A 23,359-nucleotide genomic window follows, 5' to 3' on the forward strand; every position below is an offset into this window, starting at 1 on the left:
CTCCCTGGTTGAATTATGACCCTATAAAATTGCTATTTCAATACCTTTGTAATGGTATAATACGTTGACACTAACGGCCAGTTCGTATTCTTATTAGGAATTGCAAGTCATTTTCAGTGCAAAAATAAGCATTTATTCGTTCACTCACGACAATGGAATTTTTGGATGAAACATGGGAAATGAATTATATCCAACAATAGCATAGCACTCACGATATAGTCCTAGCAGAAGTAGGACCAGCCAAATGAGGGCAAACAAAGACCAATACACTATGTCGCTGAGATCACGAACATACTCCCTCACACGTTCCATCATCAACCTGTAAAAAACAATAATAATCTATTTAAGAACTTCCTTTTCAAAATAATGATTTGCTTCAATCAGTTCATAAAGAATTCAATCTAAACTTAAAGTTTTTTTTAGTTCATCTGAACGTTTGCGCCTATTAGTTTATAGGCTCTTTTCCGTTTGTCCTTCCCGCAAGCTTAGTCGGCGCATATTATTAGCACCCCCCCCCCCCCACGAGGCACGAGCCATATTTTCACAATGAATTACTATGTAATGGCACGTGCTCTGTAACTGGGGGAGCATAACGGACTGGAGGCACAAACGAAAAAGATCCAGTTTATATTAAAAGCATCCTCGGGTTGAACATGATCATCTTTAGGTTAACCATAGCTACAGCTATTCTGTTGGCTAGCGCCTTTTCGATACTGGTATTTGAAATTAAAAAACTCACGTTCAAATTTTAAAATGCCGAAAGTCCAGAAGCAAGATAGAAAGCGAGAAGTTTGTATATACTTAGCCAGAAGTTTAACTTCCATGAATTTTTTGTCATTTTAAAACGGGCGCGTTTCGTGTTTTGAGCAAAACCTATACTTGAAACGGCGTAGTATCTCTCCGATTGCAACAAAAAAATGTCGGAAACTAAGGACGCAGGCCAAATAAGGAAGTACAACAGGAAACCCTTTTAATCAGTGTCAAAACCCACCGGCGAAGAGGTTGATAAGAAGACGCTTAAGGGATCTATTTTGTTTTGCCCCCCTCCCTCCCCCCCCCCCCCCCCAGCTTAGTGAGCATAAATTTTTTATGACCCCCAGGCGCACGTACAATTTTCTTACATAGTAACGTGCTATATAACAACATATAATTTTTAATTGGGGTCATAAAAAACACTGGGGGGGGGGGGGCAGAATAGATCCCGCTTAAGAAATCGCAAAGAAACGGCGAGTACTACATCAAGTCGTCCTAGTAGAGGCAGATTTTGATATTTAAAATAGAAACGCATTTTTCATCAATACGAGGCTATCAGTGAATAGCGTGACAAGGAGAATGCTTGCCCAGAAGTCAGAGTCGCCCATATCCAAGTTTTGTAAAATTAACGAACACTATAAAGCCTTTGGGAAAACACAAAAATAAAGACACCAACAAACTCGATTCGCATCAACACCAAATCAAACATTTCTCCAAAAACATCAAGAAGCTTACACTGTCGGATACCAAATTCAATAAGCAAAAATCTAATATAAACTTTTTGCAACTTTGAAAATCATTCAAGCAAAAAAATTGGTATAAAAACTACCTGGATTGGAAAAATGATTGGTGAGTAGTTTGGCTATTGGCACTGTTGATCTGTTGTTGTTGTTGTGGAATGGGTGAGAGAAGGGCACTTATTCTCTTGGATCGTCTGGTCGGAGTCATCTGCTCTAGATTGGACTGTCTCGTGCGATTCCTTCGCTTTGCGACAGTCTCTACTGAAACAGACAAAATTTGTTTTTAAAACGGCCAAAACGTACCAAAAATAAAGCCGCTAAAATAGCTACCGCTGACTCCCCTTAGTGTACATCGGCATTGAAACAGACAAGGTAGAAATTGAGAGAATTTTTTCAAAGTGTCAAAAAGTGTTCTAACTGTGTCCAGTTTCAGGCAGATTACACAAATATACTTTATTCGGCTTCTATTTATAGCTATCTTTCTAACTACCGATCTAAAAGCATTGATCTAAAAAAATTTGATTTCAGTTTAGGATAAGAGCCTACAATTTTGTTTTGCCATTTTTAACAGAAATATAGCTCACCAAAATCAATATCGCTCATTTGAACTCTAACTTTAGTGCTCAAATAGAGGAATAACCATATTGCGTCTAATCAAAAAGGGTGATAACCTCAGAAAAACGTATAAGTATCTTAAGCAGCAGGATAAAAGAGAGAACAAACCATTTGGCGATGACATAGCTTGAGGTTGTAGAGCCACCTGTTGCCTATTGTGCCCACGCCACCAACGAGTTAAACGCTCCTTAAGGTACCTAAAAGCAACCATAGTTACGGAGACAACAATTGCATATAACAAGACTTATCTGAGACATGATTTGACCCAAATAAAATATAAACATCTCTTTTAATATACTTCCTACCGATTGTCTAAAAAATCTTCACTTACAGATCTCTTGGTTAATTTGGTTCTTTTTATTAATTTGTACGAAAAAAAATCATTTGACCTCAATGATGTCAAATAATCGCGAACCTTTCATTATGGGAAAAAGTGGAAGCCAATCATTTTTCAAGCTTTTCTGTTTGGTTTTAAATTCAGTTTTCAGCAGAAAAAATTGTTCCATCAACGAACTAATTTCAAAATCACAATTTTATCAGCAATTGACATGTGAGGATTTTAAGCACTTCGTAAATTGGAGAAAAAACACAGCCAGCAGACTTGCGTGCCGTAGAATTTAAACATACAGATACGTATTTGAGTTGCCAAATATTGGGATATCGCTTACAACTCAAGTTCATTCCACAGAAAATTTCTATTAGTGGCATTCAATGCACATACAACTTTCTTTTACTCTAAACTAATTTTAAATAAACCTCAGTTGTAAAGTGCAAAAGAAATTTTGGTGATTGAGGAAAGTAACGCATGATCAAAATCTAATCAAGCAAACGCACTAGTTAGAAAGTAAAAATAGCGTCACGTACATAGCTGTTGTTAATGCGAGGAACGAGTCAATCAAAAAAATTGACTGTTCTATGAAAACAAGAGTGAAACGAAAAAGAGCTCCAGCCCATTAAGGAAATTAACAGGAACTACGATTCGAAAAATCTTCATTGACTAAACAAAAAGTAAACCTCGAAATGAGTCGGAATGGGCTGACAGCCACTTAAAACAAATTCTCAAAAATGATCGAAAAAATTCGTTATCAAATCGTCAAACGTAAAACATAGTTGGCAGATTGCCAGAAAATAGCCGCAATAGCTTTGTAGATCTGCAGTCTCAAAAAAAAACAGTAAAAAAGACAGACCAAAAAAATTCGTCTTTTCAATGAAGGCTGATATGTTATATTTTGATTAAAAAATTGTATAAGTTTTTGCTGCCTCTATCAGCTGCTCTCAAATAAACTTCATTTAGAGTGACACACACCCATTTGACCTTATCTCTTTTAATTAAAGTTTGAACGAATGAACAAAAAGCAGATTTGAAGCGGTTGTGACGTCATATGGTCTTAACAAAAATCGCGACGACGATAAAAAAAGAGAAGGCCAATAATAGCCCCAGCTATCGCTGTGCGGTTATTAAAAAAAACATAGCCAACAGATTGCCGGAAAATAGCCGCGATAGACGCTTGTGGCCTACCATGAATTCACAGAAATAAGATTGACAGATCCACCGCCACCAGCTTTTTAATAGAGCACTAGACTTCTGAGTCAGATTCGGACAAATTTGCTCTACAAGGAAAAAACCCTAATGAAGCTTTTTCAAAATTAATATTCCATAATAAAACCCAAGACACTATTACTCAGGAATTATGGCATATAAGTTTGGCACTACTTAGATGCACACTATTGACCTTTAATTAGTAAATGTTCATAAAATTTGAAGTTCCATAAGTGAATTCAGAAGTCATTTTTTGAGTGGGGTAAGTCACGCAATTAACCTGACAGCAGAAATAACGTCACGCACACAAATTTTAACTTCCAAGCAGTAGAAGTCACTGAAGTCATTGAAAAAGTTAATTCCAAGAAGTCAGGGTAAGACGCAACAAAAATCTGTTAGACGAAGTAAAGAACAAAGCAGGACAAGTCCTGACGTACAATTCAAAGCATTTTCTTTGACTACACAAAATACTAAACCCAGAACGGACTATGAGTGAATTGGGAAAACCATTTCTCAAAAAATCAGATAAAAAAACAAAAAAAACAAAATCAATGTCAAAATGCCGCCAGCGAGAACCAAAAACCACTAGCAGCACTAACCACTAAACACAAAAAAACTAGGCCTATAATGATCTATGAATGAATTGGGAAAACCACTTAGCAAAAAATCCAATTCAAAAAATTGAAAAAACAGAAAACCAAAGTGAAATTGCCGCTTGTGAACAAAAAACCACTAGCGAGAAATCGAATTATTGTTCAAACACCGTTTTCTCACTCTACCTTAAAATTAGAGCAAAAAATTTCACGCCACAAAACCGCTCGTTTTTTCGCTCCATTTCCTGTTTCGGCGTGACCAAAATCACTACTCCAATTTTACTTCAAAAATCATGAAAATGTGTGAACAGATCTTTAAAAAAAAGACAGCGCCCCAATACAATTCAAATTCTTTGAATTATAAAAAATTAGGAGCGCAATAATAGCCTCCAGGAATAGCTGACGCGGCTATAAAAAACCAAAGTCGCATGAGAACAAAATACCACAATCGAGAAAGCGAATTCCGTTGAACCAACGTTTTCTTACTCTACTTTAAAATTAAAGCCAAAAAAATTCACACTGCAAAACCACTTGCTTTTTTGATCACCTTCCTTTTTGGCGTGACCGAAATCATAACTTCAATTTGTCTTCAAAAATATGTGGGCTGATCTTAAAAAAAGACAAGCGCCCCAATACAATTCAAATTCTTTTAAATGTAAAAAAAATCAAGAAAAGGCCAATAATAGTCCCAAATATCGTTTTGCAGCTATTAAAAAACTCTGATTACATGACACCGTAGGCCCTCATGACTGGGCGAATTTTGTTGATCTCATTTGAGTATAAGATCCTAATCAATTTGAAAATGCAAAAGTAGTTCTACAAATATCACAAAACTCACGTATGTAGTTCGTTAGCATTTCCAGCTGGTACATTGACCTTGATAGTTGCCATCGGAAGTGCAGACACTGCAGCTGCTGCAGCCGAACCATAAGTCGCCATGTGAGATGTCTCGTCCCAGACTTCTCTCGTGCGACGCTGAAGCTTGGAAGTGTCCATCAACTCTTCGTCTCTCCGCTCCCTAGTTGCAAATTGACTCAACTTACTCGTCGATGGAACCTCTTTTGGGACCGCGTAGTAGTCGTCAAAGTCGTCTGAGCTCACTTCATGTTCAATTGAGTCATTTGAAACTAAACGAGGAACCCGCGCTGCCTTTTCTCTCGCCCAGCTTTTCTGATTTCCTCCAGGTAATCGTGCAGATTGCGGTCGGGGTGGTGAGTGGGCTTTATTTGAGTCTGAAGAGAAAATTTCGTCATATCGTGGCGTTCTTTTTGGCTCGTCTGAAGGTCCAGGTCCAGACTGCAGCGACTCGAAAATGGTCAAGGACGTAGATGCAGCAGATAGTCCAGTTTTGCGTTTCAGTTCTCTAGTCTTCATGATTTCTCTGCAACAAAATCAATGTACACTTATTTCAGATCAAGGTAAAAGATGCACAATTTGTCCAGCACTGAAGTCAGATTCCAGTAATAATTATTTACTTAAATAGTTCAAAATAAATAAACATTGTGCATAAACATATATATAAACTACAACGCCAGTTAGCTTTGAATCGGCACTGCCCATAAATGTTTTGCTTCATTTACAATTTTGTTTATGACGCTATCCCCATGTTCCTTAACCAAATCCCCCCCCCCCGATTTAGTGGTCAGCCTAAATAGATGAAAAATTAGAAAAAAAAGTTATTAAAGAGCTGTTTCCATTCTCCGACGATAAAAAAATATTTTGTTTTCAATGCCATATGATATTTTAGTATATATTAAAACCATACCACATTACCAACAACATACAGGTGAAAGCATTATAAATGTGCATATATTTTTTGAATTGAAAAGTAATTCACTTTCATAACCAGGCGGTTGAAGTTTGCAATGCAGATATAGTATATCAATGCTATATCTCCAGTACAATATTTTAAATCAAACTTTAAGGTTCCGTATTCTGCTTAACATAAAAACAACTTCTGAAGTAGCTATTGTTTCTTTCGAATGCTACAAGTTTAAATTGCTGGAGCAGATGCTATTTTAACATTCTTTTAAGTTTTATTGAGAATTTATTTTCCGTATTTCAGGGGGAAGCGTATTCCATTTCACTGTGGAACAGTGTAATAATGCCTTACCGCTCTTGTATGTATTTAACTTGGTGTCCATAACCAGTCAGATTTGGCATGTCCACTGGGGCTACCTTTTCCCACTCCCTGGCGAGACGTGTGCTGTACGTTGCTCTAAAAAACACAGGAATCACCTCAGCATAATGAATAATTCATCAACAACCAAAGTCAAACAAAACAAAACCAGACTATATTTCATAACAAGCAATAGTCAACAAAACGAAAAGCACTAACTTACTGTTTGGCGGATCTAAAAATAATCACTCAAAATATGGTCACTCTTTTTGACACTGACACATAAACCGACTAACGTCGGACAAATTACTCTCGAAGGACAGGCGGGGCAATTTACTTCAGAGGGGGCGGTATAACCTAGATCAATTTATGCATATGGGTGCAAAAAAATCCGACCAGGTAGAGGTCAAACCCCGACCTCCTGCGTTATAGACTAAAGCATTTAGACACTAGCCTGTCGTCCCTTTTGATAGCTTATCTTACAATCACCTTTCTGTTAGCAACAGCTTTAACTGCTGAATAAGCGAAAGTTAAATCGCACAAAAATGAAGAGGTCAAGCGTGAAAAAGTAACTCAGAGGTGGAATCAAAAAATGTTCTGGAACAACACGGTCAAGTAGAAATTTTGCATAAAAAGACGCACGTTTACAATAATTGCTTCAGACTTCGTTCTATAGCAATCAAGAAAATAACTCGATCCCTGTCCGGAAAACAGTCTAACAGACCTTCAGTCAAACAACTTCTCAAATTAACCTAAAACTTACTGCAAAACCCTCAAATAAATCAGATTTGCTCTTTACACCAAGGATCTATAACAGCATCACGGTTTAGTTGAATTCACACTTTTGTCAAAAAAGAATAAGCCCTATAATTAAATATTCAATATCTTTAGTTATCTTTAGTTATTTATTTTCAAAAATTAACAACTTAAGTTGACTTTGACAGCAGACGCAATTAAACCCTTGAAGAAGGGTTAGAGGCAAAAATTATACGAAGAATCTGCTACACTTTGCAGAGCAAGCAATTACCATTGCAGGCATGAAAACAGAGAAAACAGCAAAACGGGAAAAGATCTCTGCAAGCACATACTCCTAGATAGAAACTCTACCAATTTTGAGAAACTACAAGTGTGATCGGTAGAACTGATGCGCCGGTTTATGGCAACATTTCCGAGCCATACTTATTTGTTTGGTGAGTGACAAACCACTTCATAGCTAAAACGTTGAAAAAACATGCACGGATCTCTTTATGAGATCAGATCAAAATGGAATTATTATTATTATTGGATAGTCTGAAGTACATTTGTCCTAGGCATTTGAACCTAAAGACCGTCAAAAATAAAATACTTTTTACATACGCCATCAAATATAATCATCATCATCATTAACAGTGGTTACATGACTCGGGAAGGTCTAGCCTTCGAGTGACTAAGATGGAGCCCAACTGATTATCATAGCAAATTTCTTCGAGGAGTTTGGCAACGGTTCCCTATTCTGTGTGAAATAAATGCATAAACTCAACTTTGTCGCAAAATCTAAAGTAAATGCAAGCAGTTTTACTACACGTGCATTTGCTTGAAAAAATTTTAATGCTTCAACAATACCTCAGCAAAAGACTATCTCTGAACTTTGGTTTGATTATATCAAAAAGGTGTTTGTTTTACTATGGAAAGACTGTAGAAAGGTTGATGAACGTTCTTGGGAAGGCTGAATGAAAGTTTTTTCAGGGATTCAGCTCCGTCTTCAAACAATGACTTTCTTCAAAGTACAAAGAACAAATATTTCGTTTCTCGATTTCTTGCTGCCCTGTTAACATCGCACTCAAATATTGTTTAGATGGTGTGTGAACTGAATCGGGGAAAATTGCTACGCGATTGAAAAAGCAAACCACCAAAGCAGAGAGGTAGGGAACTAAGTTCTCTTCGGCGGTGAGAAGAGGTTTAGTACTGAATGACAGAAGTTTCCTAGATACAACAGACTACTGTATAAAGAATACCACGTTTCTGGTGTCAAACGACATAAGATTGGTAACTGATTTTAACCTCCTTGGTCAAAAAAAGCGGTCATTCTGTGCGAAGATTTCAGGAAAATTTTCCCGCATTTATAAATTGTTAAGATTTCGTCCCTCTAATGTAATTTTAGAATGCTACAGCTGAGCTCCGAACAATCTAAAATACGTGTACGATGTATGATTTTAACGTCATATTATGAAAGATTTCGTGAGTTTTCTCATCATGATGGAGCTTGGACCCATCATCAGGACCCTCAGAAGTGCTAATTTCATACACCGGTCGTGAATACAGATAGCCTTGAGTTGAGCTCTCCGACGTTAGCTTTCAATTCAAGCATGAGTGCTGGTTAAAGCATGCTGGAGTTTGAGATGGAAAGACAGGTTCTACGGATATTCTCGAGAGCTAACTTTCTATTCAGGTTGTTAAAAAACACGAAAAGATGCCCTCGTTCTGGACATGCCTGATCAAAAAAATAGAAAAATCGAAGGTTAGAAGTCGAAGAAAACAAAGTTAGGCGTTAAATTCATCTCTTGAATTAACATTCTTGTTTCAATTCTAGGTGCATTAAGAGTAATAGTAGGTAAGAATTTAGAGTTTTGCCTCTGGGCTTTCATAATCAACTTTCTGTACTCTACAGTTCTAACTGAGTTTCATTTTAACGGGCTCATTATGTTGATTGCTTCTGAGTATTTCGAGATAACGAGCTCCTCGTTGATTCTTCCTATAATTTTACAAGTACAGTTGGCTTGTTTGATGAAAAATAAATGTCACTTGAACGGCTCAGTCCGTCCTTTTTGATTGAAATTCTCTATTTCCCTGTCTTGTTCGATCAAGGTTTTCACAAAACATTTACGCGGTATACCGTATTGCCATTAATCAATTGCAATAAATAAAAGCGGGTCATGCATTTCAATGTAGTGACTCAGAAGTAGCTCTTCAAGCGCTATCCTCATGTCTCTATTGCTTTATGAACTCCCGAGTATCCACTTTGTTGCCACATAATACAGTTTTCGTATATCATGCCTATCAGTTTTGCTTGGAAACTATGCTTAAGACCACATTGCTGTAATTTTGACATTATAACAGTTAATCGCCTTCAGTTCAGACTTCCAATGACACCGCTTTCATATACTACGTTTAAGCAGAAAAAGTAATTCAGGGTTTTGAGCCTACGTTTAGAGCATTCCAGGTAATCTTTCTGCTTACACGTGGTAACGCTGAACATATGTTCTCTTGCCAATAGAACGATTGACAGATGTTGACACGCTGCTCTTGATGTTTACTATCTTAGTGAGTCAAATTTCCCTCGGCAATGACAACATTTTCCCATGCGAGCAATGTAATGAAGGCTGTTTGCATCTGGAGCGTTTAATTTCATAACATCGGCAAAACCATAACACTCCAATGCACATAACTAGTCATATTTTGTTGTTGTTGTACAAAATTCACAGTTGCAGATGAAGCGACACTGTCCTTGTCGTCATGGTTAAAACAATGTCCAGTCATTTCCGCAACAATTCCAATAAAAAAATTCGCCACGTGCAGCTATTTCATCTCTACATCTGCCCCGCCGATTGATAAAACTTTTGATAAATGAATTCACTTCTGGCCTTTTGTGTGAGTTTCGTTGGCATCTCGGAAGTCATTGGCAGTCGCTCATTGTCTTCATGAACATCCGGCAACACAAGTTAACAATCTTTGCTTCAAAATGTCATTTATTTGAAAACATCAGCAGTGGGAGAAGATTCAGTAGTAGCAACTGATTTATGTAGCTTCTTTCTCCGTTTCCTGTTACCCATTTCATTAAATTTAGAAATTTTCCAAAGGGTGGAATTTCACGATTGGACAACGTCAAGTAAGGAAAACCATTGAGCAAGACAAGGAATGATTTGTAGAGACAAATTTTTATCAATGCTTTAACGTTATCAAGTAATACACCTGTATTGTTTTTTCAGGTTATTATCAACATGTGTTTTTTATGCCAAATCATTGGAGTGATACACTCCTAGATTTTTGACAACAGAAGATCTTGTCGGGTTTTGTCCGAGATGTTTAAACGTTTCGTTGCCCCCATTTGAAACCAATTGGGAACACCTGTCGACTGCAAGTTCCATGTGCTTTAGAGAAACACAGTGGTAGGCATACTGTAGATCATGCTGCAATTCAAAGTAGTTTCAGTTCCCACCAAAATCTTCATGTCAACCTACGAGTAAAAACAGTATCTGTGAAAGCAGGAATGTGTGGGAGATCAATGGTGAGATCACCGAATATTAGACCCAGAAGCAAATCTTGTGGGACTCAACTCGACACTTCCCAACCTCCGAAATCGCCTCGTCCACTCTAGCATTGTGTCCTGTTATTTAGATAGTCAAATAGGATCTCAAATAGGCAGCCTCCTATATGAATCTGCAAGTTTCTCAGCAACTCAAAATGGGGTATTTTATCGAAAGCTTTGGAGTCTGTATAGAAAGCAAAAAATTCTGCGTTTGGGTTTTTGTCAAAAAAAAATGAGCGAAATTCCTATAAAGGCTGCGGCAAATCTATTCCTGTAAAACTTTACTGGCGATATTCAGCAGCGCAACGGGCCTATAATTTTGTAGAAATCTCCAGGTCGCCTTTCTTGAAAATAGAGTTCAGGACGGCAACTTTGCAATTGTCCGAAATTTTCCACAGTAGCGTATGTTTTCTAGCACTGTAGGCAGTCAAACTGCCTACAAATCGTATTAGAAATCGACTGCAATGTTAACTGACTTTTATAGCTACGACTACAAACTCGGACACTCTGCCGAGGGAAGCCAAAATAATTGACAAAAACCTTCTCTTCAAAACTGAGCCATACCTCTTACAATGACAAACAAAGGTTTTCTCTCTTCCATTAAAGAAGGTTGCCTTAGCATTCCTCTACCTGAAGACAGGGCAAACAAATATGAAAGATCTATTCGAGGTTGATTCTCTATGAAAAAGAGGCTTATTCTCTAGATTTTGCCATGGAAAAAGGAGCACCATGCTGGCTATACACACCCACATTGAAACGATGTCAATTCGAGTTAACAAAGGGAGAGTTTAGAGATGGATTTTCCCTCCGATAAGGATGGCATCCCGTAAAATTGCCATCACCGATAGCATGTGGAGAAATTGTAAATGCAGCACCTGCTCTTCATTGCCCAAAAAGTGGATATACGCACATTAGACACAATGACATCTGTGACTCTTTTGGCAACCCCTTCAATGAGGTTTCCGATGATGTCGAATAAGAGCAGTCTTCAGACTTTGCAAGGTAAAACCTTCGCAAATAGAAGTACCGCTACTGATGACGACACTCACCTAGATATCAAAGCTAATGGCTTCTTTAAATCAAGTTTCAGAAAATTCTTTGATGCGAAAGTGCTTAATCCGTATGCTAAGAGTAGCACAATAAAGCATACTGGATTCTTACAAATATCAGGAGTCCATCAAGAAGCTGAAATACAAGCAAAGGATAATCGAAGTCGAGAAAGCCAACTGTCCGTTAATCTTTTCATATACAGGAGGAGCCTGTCTGTCAGCATCAAAAGTCATACAGAGGTTGGCTTCCAGGATCAGCCATAAGAAGGAAAGAAAGAAGATTCATAATCGGACGATCACGAACATTAGGACAAAAATAAGTTTCACGCTTTTGCGTAGCTGCGTACTCTGCCTCCGTAGTGCAAGCTCAATGCGCCGGCTCCCTGCAGTAGAAGCGTCAATAAGAACCATTTTAGAGGAATGCAGGCTGTTGTCTTAAATGTTTCTGTATATTTTTTCTACTTCTGATTCAAAATTACTACACAATATATTTTGATTGCTATTTATCATATTTATGTTGATTATAATTCTGATGCTTATCAGGTTCTCTATCTTTCGCTTCTGATGATTTAAATTTTTTCTACTGTCAGGATTTATAAATATACATAGGAGTTTGACTTGCTGCCCCGAGTTGACCGACTACACTTTTATGGAAGGGGCTTTCTTTTGATTGACCTCTATTGTATGCAGTGTTGGGCTAATGTTTTAGATGCTATATGTGGAATCAAATCAATCAGTCTAGACCCAGGCTGGCACTGTAGGAACTTTCATCATTTCAAACATAAAAACACTATTTAATAAGTTAGAACACGACAGTCTGAAGTTGTGTTATTTAACAGGTATAACACTACATCAGATTACTTCGGTTAAAATTCCCTTTGAGTGCTCAGATAAAGGAAAAATCAATCAGTTGAAACTCTCCTTGGCAGTATGAAGCATATCACTGTCATTGCAGCATAATTTGGTCTAATCTCCAGAACCGAATTATTCAGAGAAACGAAGGGTTCTCTGCTATGTGGCAATCTACTCCCAGTACCTAATTATTCCTTCCATTGCTCGCATATTGTACCAATCTTAGTTCCTGCCAACCTATCCCAATTGACGGGGCATTGGTGAACGTTATATCTGGCGTTCGTTATACAAGTAATGTCACCTATAATCCATAGCATACGGTTGAAACGCTCGCGAACGTTTCAAAGGTCAAAGATTATATAACTCGCTATAAACTCACGTTCTGGCATATGTGTAGTCTGTTTTGTGGGGCGATATCTTGCCTGTCGTTGTGCAATACATCATCTGAAATGTCATATTTGTTTTCTCACAACCAAATTTCCGAATAAATGCACCTAGTCAAAAACAAAAGGATTTTTTCTGTTTGTTCCACCCTCCCAGTTAGAGCACGTGTCAGTACATACTCAGTCATTGTATAAACATATGGTACGCTCGCTTACGATCAAGACTGAAAATTTTAATTCAAACTTGTACGTGTCTCAAAATTTTTATGGACTCTGTCTTTTTAAAAGTAAAATAGAACTCTTTTAATAGGGAAGTTTTCTAGGTAAACTACTACTACTAACTAGCTACCGAAGACTAAATTGTAACTAATAATAATAATAATAATAATAAAACAGAATTTACGAATAAATCCAAGGGTTATAAATTAACCCCAGTTTGTGTCGTTCAGTTTATTAGATAACAAAAATCAGTTTTTTCACGTTCTTGCGGTTGTTGCACCTACACGTAATTCGCAGTTTGTTAACAAATTGTTATAACAAAAACAAATTGTTACAGTGCAAAATGAAATTGTATTTGCATTTGTCTGAGCGGACAATTTAAACATTTTTTTTCGTAACAAGTAAATTAAAATTGTAACCATATGGTTAAAAAAACTTCAAACCATCCAAGCAAAACGATAAACATCAAACATTTTTCTTAAAGAATCTCATTATAAAATTTCTTCCAATTCTTTTCTTCCAAAAATTAAAAGTAACTTTTAAAGGCTGCTACGATCCTATTCAAAGGAATTTTTCATGTTGTGAGCGAAAGAAATCATTCAAAGTTTTCCTAAAAAGCTTTTTATTTTTGCCAACCGAAGCCATTTTGGTACGCATTGATAAACAATCGATTTCGTTCCAAAGTTGGTTCTGACATTCTGTCTAATTTTGAATTGTTTTGTTCGAGTGTTTTAATGAAGACTCAGATACCAGTTTAAAATTTTCCGAAATTTCTAGTCTGGCTATATCAAGGGGAAATTTGATTAGCTACACTTTTGCTATTATTAGCTCAGCTGGTAGAATTTTGTCTGTATTAGCAGATCTCTCGCTTTGTCATACTTTTTGCGCAGAAAGCACACCTTTATACCTCAGTTAATCTGTTATTATGGCGTTTCAAAATTCTTGCCAATCAATGTTGAAAAAAGATAGCCGAAAACGATGAATTTGAAAGTACAAGTGCTTTTAAAAGAAGAATGTTTGCATTCAGGGGTGAATTAATGTCTTATTAGGTATATTGATCTGATAGCATGAGACATCACTTTAAGTTTTTCATGTTCTGAGCGCAAAAAAATTATTCAAGGTTCGCTAGCAAATTGAAGAAACTATGCGAATTGCAAGTGGTTTTTAAATTAAGATCATGCCTCCCCACCCTGAAATTATCTTTCGATAGAGACCTGAAATCCCATGTGCTATATGAGATTAAATGTACGGGATGCGGATCCATCTAGGTTGGGCAAACAAGCCGGCATTATACGACAAGGATAAAAGAACATCAAAAGAAGGCTTCACAGGTGGGTCAACATCTGGTTGAATATCGTGGCGCCACGAATGACATTGAATGGAAAATTCTGCCGGACAGTAGAAAAACTAATGATCATCGAAGCTATATACGTCAGCAAGCTGAAGCCGGCACTAAACACACGCGATGAATATATGGCGCGGGAACTCACGTTAAAATATTAGTTCAAATTATAATTTTGATTAAACGAGGATACATAGGGCAAAAAACATTTTGTGCATGACAAAACGAAATTTGCAAAACCTGCACCAGAGGGATACTTAAGTTTAGGGCAAATTCGGAATAACCCTAAAAAAACAAGAACTTGGTCAAAATCGAAAATTCGGGTACAGGAATGTTTTTAAATAAATTGATAACAGATGTAAATCTGAGCTGTAAATAGGCTAAATAATGCATATAGTGAAAAGTTTTCGATTGAATTTTATAGAATAGTCCCTAGAATTGTTCAAAGTGTGGTCTCAGACAAATGTAAATACATATTCATTTTATCTTATAACAGTTTGTAAAACAGTTTTAACCTGACGATGAACGTAAAGCTCGAAAACGTGATCAGCTCCGTTTTATTGCTATTCAAAGTTATTTTGTTCATCTCTACATATTCTTCAGTTTTTTGTAAGATTTCCATGACTTTTCGATAACAATATTAGTGTCATCTGCCAATTGAATTTTTTCTCCGTTGAGTTTATAATAGACGAAAAAATGTTCACATATAAAAGAAAAATGAGTGCCCCTAAAACAATTCCGACTGGCACACCGTGATGTACAATTTCACAATCAGAGAACATGCCATTAAGTTTTACTTTTTGGCTGCGGTTGGCAAAAAAAAAGAAAACAGAAATTCTTTCGCTTCTTTGGAAAAATATACATTTCAATTTTTTTAAAAATGTCATGCAAATAAAATTAAAAAATTTCTTGTGTTAACCAGGGCCTAGAATTTAAGTCACTCACTTCAACAATTTTCCTGGAGGTGTCGAAGAATGAGTCAAACATACCGTTGCTCCTCTAACATTGGTATAATTTCTAATATTCTGCAGGGTCAAGATGTCTGTTTAAATTAGAACATGAGAAAAGTTGAAAAATTCTAGTCGTTACCATGTTGTCAAGCTCAGATTCCAATCAAAGGTTTTATTTGACGATAAAAGAGAAGGTGGTTGGAGTTAAAATCTGGGGGATAATAAAAAGATTTCACTAAAACTTTTTTTATACACAATATTTAAATTACTTGAAACTGCATAATTATATCTGTTATCCCCTGCTTAAAATTATAGCAGCCGCTTGTGCCCAAATTATTATAGTTTTACAGCAATGGGAGTTTCACTAGTAAAAAAACAAGGCAGAAGTTGAAATAGGAGAGGCCGAAAAGGAGATTATTGAGTTAAAATAAGGCTCGGAAGAGTGTTTAGCTCGTTCAATTCGATAATGTTTCTTCTGAAAAAAATATTTTTCTTTGCTCAGTACCAGCGTTGGTTCTATCAATGCGGTAAATTAATCAAGACAACAAAGTTCTTTTAATTTTGTTGATGTTACTCGAGGACCACACATTGTTTAATCAATTGTCCAATTTGATTTCTTGACAGCTATCCACGTTGTGTCAGCCATAAATCTGTTAAAACATTAATGTTTAAACCAGACTTTTCACTTTGGAGCCCACGGTTTTTAGTGATCTTTTCATATACGTGGGACACTCACAAAAACGCAGTCTTTTCCGGATTTTTCAATCTTTGCCGTCTTTTTGTACAAATTTTGCCCCAATCCTATGCATTCCTTTGGAAGGAACGGAGTGGTTGTAAAGTTTTTCCCTTAACAAGGTTGTTTTTGCACCATAATACAGTGAAAATAAATAAGTTCAACTAATGCTTCTGCGTGAGTTCCCTCCCCCAAACATTCGTTGCGTACGTCTAGATCCGGCGTCAGATATTTTTCTAGGTCACGAGTTTTTCCACAGTGCAAGAGGCATCTAGAATTTTTTTCTCATTATTATGCTGGAAGCCACAACAATCAGAAAGGTCTTGATCTACCCATGAAAATCTTCAAATGAAAAAGTTTGTAATTTTCGAATAAAAAATTTTAATGTCAGTTGTTGTCATTCAGAACTTTTTCGGCCTCTTCTACCCCAACAATATTGTATGCTTCTTGCGCTGCATCACTGGGCAAAAATTGAACTAATTGGTTAATGATTTTGAAGAATTCTTTATCAGGGTGCGTCAATAGGTTCATCTTGTAGTGATAATCATTCTTGACTTTTCTTTTTGAAGTAGAACTTCTAACCAACAAGATCTCACACGCCAATTCGATATTTTTTTGTTTTTCGGATCTCGAAAAAAAACATTTCTCAGTCACCTTTGTTTTGGCTTTCTCCTTCTCCAATGAGTTCTTCTGTCTCTCTATGAGGGTATTCTTTGATATTCAATGGCACTCGTTGGTACGCGCTGTAAAAAAGCTTAAAGCTCTGACCGTATCTGATCATTCTAAAGTCTCTTGGCGGCTTTGCTCTCCGTAGCAGCATCAAATTTAAAAATTTCTAGATATTGTTTCAGTAAATTGATTGACTGCTCCTGTTCAGAGTTTCTGACTTCCGCTACCTCTAGATTATCTCTTAGCGCCCCAAACTCTGCGCGTTGTTTGTCCTTTGCATTTTTTGATGCCTCCCTGGCGTTTTCACATTATTTGTCTAAATTTTATCGAAGCTCATTTGATTCTTTTCGAAAGAAAAAATGGTATTCTTCAAATTCTCTAGTAACACACTGGCTCTGAAGCTCCACTTCAGTCTGTAATGCTCGGAACCGAATATTGGTGGGAGCCAGAAGTTCTAACGTAGACTGCTTTCGACTCCTAGATGGACAAGACTCCACTCCCTATTCTCCCAGAAAGTCTCGGATATAACTTTTCACAAATCTGGCAAAAAGAATACATATTCACCGATTTGTGGGGTCTCGCTCCCTCATTTATTGAACAAAAAGAGTTTTGTTTCTGATTTTTATCCATATTTTTAGTCGTGTTTTTGAGATTTTTTTCTTGCGGTCTTAGACTCAAGAAAAAATTATTTCATCTGGTCTTGAACTCATATTATTATATTTTTTTTGATCTTGAAGTCAAGAGATATTCACATTTTCGGTCTTTGCCTCAATTTTTTTTTGATATTTTGTACCTTATACAATCTCTTAGCCTATTTAATGGTCAATCCTGAACTCAAGAGGTAATGAAATCTTTAGTCTTGACCGCAAAACATTTCTTGTTTTTTTTTGGGATTCGAACTTATAACGTATTCACCTTTCTTAGACGAGCGGTGACTCCTTTTTACAATAATCTTCTTTTCTCCTCGGCGTTCATCAACTGTTTGTGAGTAGTTGACTATACATAAGTCTTTCCGGTATGGTATCAAGATACTAAAACAGTTGTTGCCAAGATGCTCTATTAACAACTAATCCTATTTAGATGAACAACATAAGAAATTTTTTACTACTCTGATATATGAGGTAGACTGGCACAACAATAACCTTAGTTTTTAACCCGATGTAGAAGGTTTCGGTTTTTCGGTCACGAAAAATTGTGATTTCGTTTGCTTGTAAATTTGTTTTTGAAAATGGGTGCTCAAATGTTTTCATGACACTTTTTTACATCCGAATCAAGAAAAGCTTCTCGGTAGTGAAAAATAAAAATTTATTTTACTATTGAGTCAACTTGCTCGAGTAATTTAACTCCCTTTTCAGTCTGAAATTGAGAAGAGGCTACGATGTAATCATAGATGATTATTCATCGGCCATTGACATATTTCTTGATTGACCTTCTTCAGTATCTCTGCATATTGTTGGTAGCAGCCGTCTTCTAATTTTGCGACAATTGGGTACAGCGGGAAACAAGCTGCGATTGTATAATTGTGATACAATTTTTTTGTAAGAGGCTCCAAATATCCAATGGAAGATTTCAACCCTCTATTGAGACCTGAACTTCATATGTGATGAAAGGAATCTGAGTGATTGTTATTACCATCTTGGCACATCTGTGAATATATGAAAAAAATTCTGCTTTTTCAACGTGAGTTAAAAAAAGCATTACAGCATTACTAAAGACTCACAAAGTTTTTAGATAATTCCATCACTGTTTCATTTTTCAATCGCTGAATCTTAAATTGAAGTGTTCTAGACTTCATGAAAAGAATTTCCCCCACCTCCATTAGCTGAAGTTAAATTTGTTAATAACGCTTGAGAAAAACATTTCCATCGTTATTTAAGGATTACGAGTTGCCAGTTCTGATTATTTCATGGAGTAAAAACAATCTTGCACTCCGGTTTTTTTTAAGTACTGTCCACATAAAACTGCTTCTTCCTCTTTAATATCCTTCATATTTGTTTTTGTGCGATATTTTCCCGCTGAACAACGTTGTCTTGTTGTTACCCAAAAAAAATCAGGTTAAATTTTTTTACAATATTTAATTATTTGACAAGTTTGCTTGCCTTGATGTTCAAAAAAAATTTTTTAAGTCTTCCTCAAAATATTGTTTTGATTGAAAGCAGTTTCTGGAAAACCAAGTGGATCTTTAAAACTCAATACTTCTCTTTGTAGCAGCTTTCCTCAAAATGCTCCGCTGAGAATTCCACCATATTTTCAATAAATTTTTCTTCTGTAGGTGAACAGCCTTCTACAGGCTCCACTCGGCACATATAGCGCCTTCGCGCTCTTCCTTTTCAGGAAGCTTTGTTTCTGCTCCTCGACATAATTGGTTTCACTAGCCTGTCGTAAAAATTTTTCCTTACCGAACTGTTGACTTCAAAAGATGTATGTCCAAAATTTGGTGTGGCAAAGTTTTTGTATTTTCAAATGTTTCCACAAGATTTCTTGTTTGAAGGCTATATTGATTTTTAAAATCTTGGGTTTTCTGTATCAAAAGCATTATTAGATTCTCTTTTTAAGTGGTAGACACTGTATTTTCCACTTCATACACGCAAAAGTTTAACTTTGTCTCACACTGAACATCAGCATATATTTTATTATCTTCTTCTATTGTTTTCGATACTCGAATTCTGGTACAAAAATTGTACTGTGATACAAAGTGTAGTTTTTTGGTTCATACGATGTTGTTAATATTGTATAAAGTAAAATTAAAACAAAGTGAGAGAGGAGCGAAATTGGTTTGCGTTGCCAGGTAAAAACATAGTGATGCTCCATCACTCTAGGCTGCGAACAAAGTTGCAATTCTATCTGATTTCATTATTTAACTCTGAATTTTCCTGAAGCAAACATCTTATCAGTTTCCTTACTACTGAAGTACTCTTTGTCTTGCTTAGTAAAGTAATTATTAACATCTCATATACGGAGTTTTTTTTGGCTGCTAGACCTTTTAGCCTATATTGAAGAGGTCTGATCACTTTTGTTTTTTTCACGAAATTTCATAGTTTCACTACTCGCTTCTTGTGAGTTTTTTTTCCAATTCTGTCCTTCTGTTGGTGCTGATTACTTTCCAGTAATCAACTTAGGCCCCACATAGGATTCACTGCCTTGCTTGCCTTCTTTTCCCTTTTAAGTGTTTCCACTGTGATTCTGTTGCCTCATTTTCAGACGCCTCATTTGTAGCCTTTAGTGGATTGATAGTAATCTTGAATTCCGATTGGTCAACTGAATTTCAATTAATTTCACTGTCTGCAGACGATTCAATCTCAATTATGTCATCATTGTCTGAGATTTCCTATAAAGGTTATTTTATCCTCGCTAACTTTTGTTTTTCGTTCTGCCTGAAGCTCAGTCGTAAATGGCAATGGATTTTTTAACAACTTATGTTTTTTTAATCAATCAAAAACTTAACCTAAGAGCTTTCTTTGTCATTTTTTTCCAGCGTGAATTTCAAATCGCTTATGACTTATGACTCCACAGAAAACTTTTGCGTTTCTTTTTTTAAACTCGAGCTGGAAACTAACTCTTGTTGTAGTTCGGTCCATACAAACTGCAATCATATTAGGTTTTTTGAGTTCTCATTTCTCGCATTAATTGATGCGTTTCTTGAATTTTTTACATTTTGAAAAATTAAACACTTGGTGTTGCACATATTGCGTTTAGTTGTGTGCTATAGATGCAGTCTTTATGTACCAACAGTGGTGAACCCAATGCTACATAAGCTGGACTGTTTATTGTGAAACTATGTTTTGATGAACGGTTACACATCATCGCTTATGGTAGAAAAATTCTCCCCTCATTTTGTTACTGGCCTACGTATTCAAAGAAGTTTATATCCCTGCTCGATCAGTTTTTTCAATCATCGCGCTCCCTTTTAAGTGTTAAGATGATATTGTTGATGAACTCTGGATTCCTAGTTGGCTAGAAAGACAACGGAAAAATTTTGAAATAGGATTTGATCCTTGGTCCTTGTTACGGTTATCAGCACATCCGAATCTCACTACCCAGTGTTCAACAAACGCTCTTGCTACGGTTTTTGCATCATGATTGGGCAAATCTGCGCTTTCATGCCACTTACTGAATAGAACTCCGACAATTAATATGTAATTGTTAACATGAGACTCGGAAAGTGGACCCATTATACTGGCGATAGTTGCCAAAATGGATGACTAGGTTTCCATTTTGTGAGTGAATGTCGATGTATGTGAATGGCGGCTTCCCTTTTTAGGCACACATGATAGCTTTCTATCCAATTCCTTACGTCCCGTGTCATGCAGGGCCAGTTTTTTTTTTCACAAGATCTTAGTTATGTTTTCTTCATCCCAAAGTGACCTGCGCTATTGGATTGATGCGACCATTGAAGCACGTGGAACACATTCTCTCCCTTGGTACTAGCATTTGGTAAACAGTTTTAAAGTTATGTCCTACTTGGTGTTTTCGAAACAACTCGCTTCTATGAGACGAATATTTGTAAACAGAATCCAGAATTTCTACAACTCCTTGGAAGTTTCTTTTCTATATGTCGTGATTCAGGTATTTTTTATGACCCATTTGTACAATTTTTTCAGCAATTTTTTGCTTTGCTGCGAACTTCGCAGGTTTACTCTGTTGAATTTGTATAATTGTCAACCTCAACGCCATTAGTGGACATAGTCCTGCTCTGAATCCATTACAATAGTGTAAACAAAAACTGTTTGTTCCTCATCTTCTTTGTTTAAACGCAAAAAAAGTCGGCATGTCATATTGTTTTTTCTGATCGGTACCCGGTGTCAAAGTTAAATTGCCCAAGTTTCTCTTTTAATTGTGCGACCAAACCGACTGGTTCTTTAAAAGAGTAAATCCAGCCGAGAAACCTAGGGTCCACTATATTTATATTGCGTCAACTGAACAGTTTCGATTCCCCGAACAATTCCCCTTTAGTTTTCGGGTAATTACATTTAATTTTACTAGGCTGTGCAATTACTCTAACTTCGGTTCCGTTTTCTGTGAGAGAACTGCTCCTATGCGTACCTATTACTTTGGTATTCTACAACCGGGGCTTTTGAACGCTCTTTTTTATTTGGTTAACCGCATTTTTGCACTCCGTAATCCATTTACCCTTATTAGACTTCTTTAAAAACCTGTATTGAGTTTCTGCTGTTTTTCCGAAAACGGAAAAAATTTTCGATAATAGCCAAGAAGGCCTAGAAAATCTCTGAGGTTTTTTATAGAGCGTGAATTTTCATTCTTTTTACCGCTTTTACGTTTCATGGGTCGACCTTGACGTTACACTCGGATATAATGTGCACCAAGAAGCTGACACTCTATTGAAATTTTTTTTTGATCCTAATGTCTTTAATGCGTTCTCCGCTAAATTTTGGGAAACCAGTTTTAACCCTTTCCGATGTTCTGTAATATTTCTACCAATGATGTCATCTAGACAAACTAGCGCAATTTCTTAAGACAAGCCAGCAAACTGTAGAGTTCCAGTAAAATTTGAAAAGCTTTGGGAGCAGAAACTGTTCCAATCGGAAGTCTTTTCCATCTATAAAGGCTCAGAGGTTTTAGAAAAATTGTTAAATTTTGACTCTCTACTCGAGCGCCACTTGAACGTACCGAGACAAAAGATTTGTGTCCGAGAAGTACATTTTGCCTCATTAAATCGCTGTAACGGCAAGCATGTTTTCTCTATCTGTTTGTTTAGACCCGATAATCTAAAAAACCAGAGTTTCCTAATCTTTTGGTACCAGTACCGATAGTGCTGTCGAATTGGAATTTGTTGGTTAATTTATCTCGTTCCACGTCTTCAACAATTTTTTTCATGGCTCTTCTTCTTCCAAACTCATACTGCCATTTGTATGTCTGAATGGCGTAGCATCCATTTTATATTTTTAAAAAAGATAATACCGATCGCAAAATCTTAAATTGTTTAAAATTTGAAACAAAGATGTCTCATATTTGATGCAAAGTGCTCTCACCTTTGTCAAAAACTCTCAAGACGAGCCTATTGAACTTGAGTGTACACGTATGTCAAAGTAGCACACATCATTTGATTTTGCATTTAGTTCAGGGTTGTTCGGCAGTAATTTTTAAATATGTTCATTGTTTTCGGCAAAAGCAATTCTCGTAGTTTTGTAACCCTTCCTGTGGTTTCAAAAACGGCCCAAAATTCGAACCCATGGCACATCATCAGCCATGTCATTTAGCGATCTCACTTCTAATAAAGTGATTTTTTTGAACTTTTTTAATGGGTTCGATTATGATTTCAGTTTTTGTTACCTTCTTCTTCCACAATCTTGCATTAGTTAGAACTTTGGGGGTTAGTTCGAAGTAGTTCGTGAATCTCGGCTGATAATGAAAAAAGATTTCTGATACTTCACTGAGTTGAGAATAAATGTACATTTTTCCCAAATTTCCGCAAAATAGTTCATTTTTTCTTGGGTTTAGAAAACAATCAAAATAGTGTGAGAATTCCATGCCTATTAAACAAGTCCTTATCTGAACT

At 36.5% G+C, this 23,359-nt stretch overlaps 1 protein-coding gene across 3 annotated transcripts in view; it reads right to left on the reverse strand.

Annotated features, from left to right (window-relative positions):
- Positions 1 to 13,330, reverse strand: part of LOC142341425 (uncharacterized) — a 60,013-nt gene extending 46,683 nt beyond the window's left edge. The window contains exons 1-2 of one of the 3 annotated variants that reach the window (XM_075392358.1): positions 12,926 to 12,983; positions 6,580 to 6,595 (exon numbers count right to left, since the gene is read on the reverse strand). In XM_075392358.1, coding sequence (XP_075248473.1) covers positions 6,580 to 6,595; positions 12,926 to 12,935 — 26 coding nt within the window. In that variant the 5' untranslated portion in view covers positions 12,936 to 12,983. Of the gene's footprint in view, positions 1 to 6,579; positions 6,596 to 12,925 lie in introns of all 3 variants that reach the window. The other 2 variants (XM_075392357.1, XM_075392356.1) reach the window with 2 other exon arrangements.
- Between the last annotated feature and the right edge of the window lie 10,029 nt (positions 13,331 to 23,359).

The sequence above is a fragment of the Convolutriloba macropyga genome, chromosome 6, assembly GCF_964194025.1.
Source record: "Convolutriloba macropyga chromosome 6, txConMacr16.3, whole genome shotgun sequence".
NCBI lineage: Eukaryota > Metazoa > Xenacoelomorpha > Acoela > Convolutidae > Convolutriloba > Convolutriloba macropyga.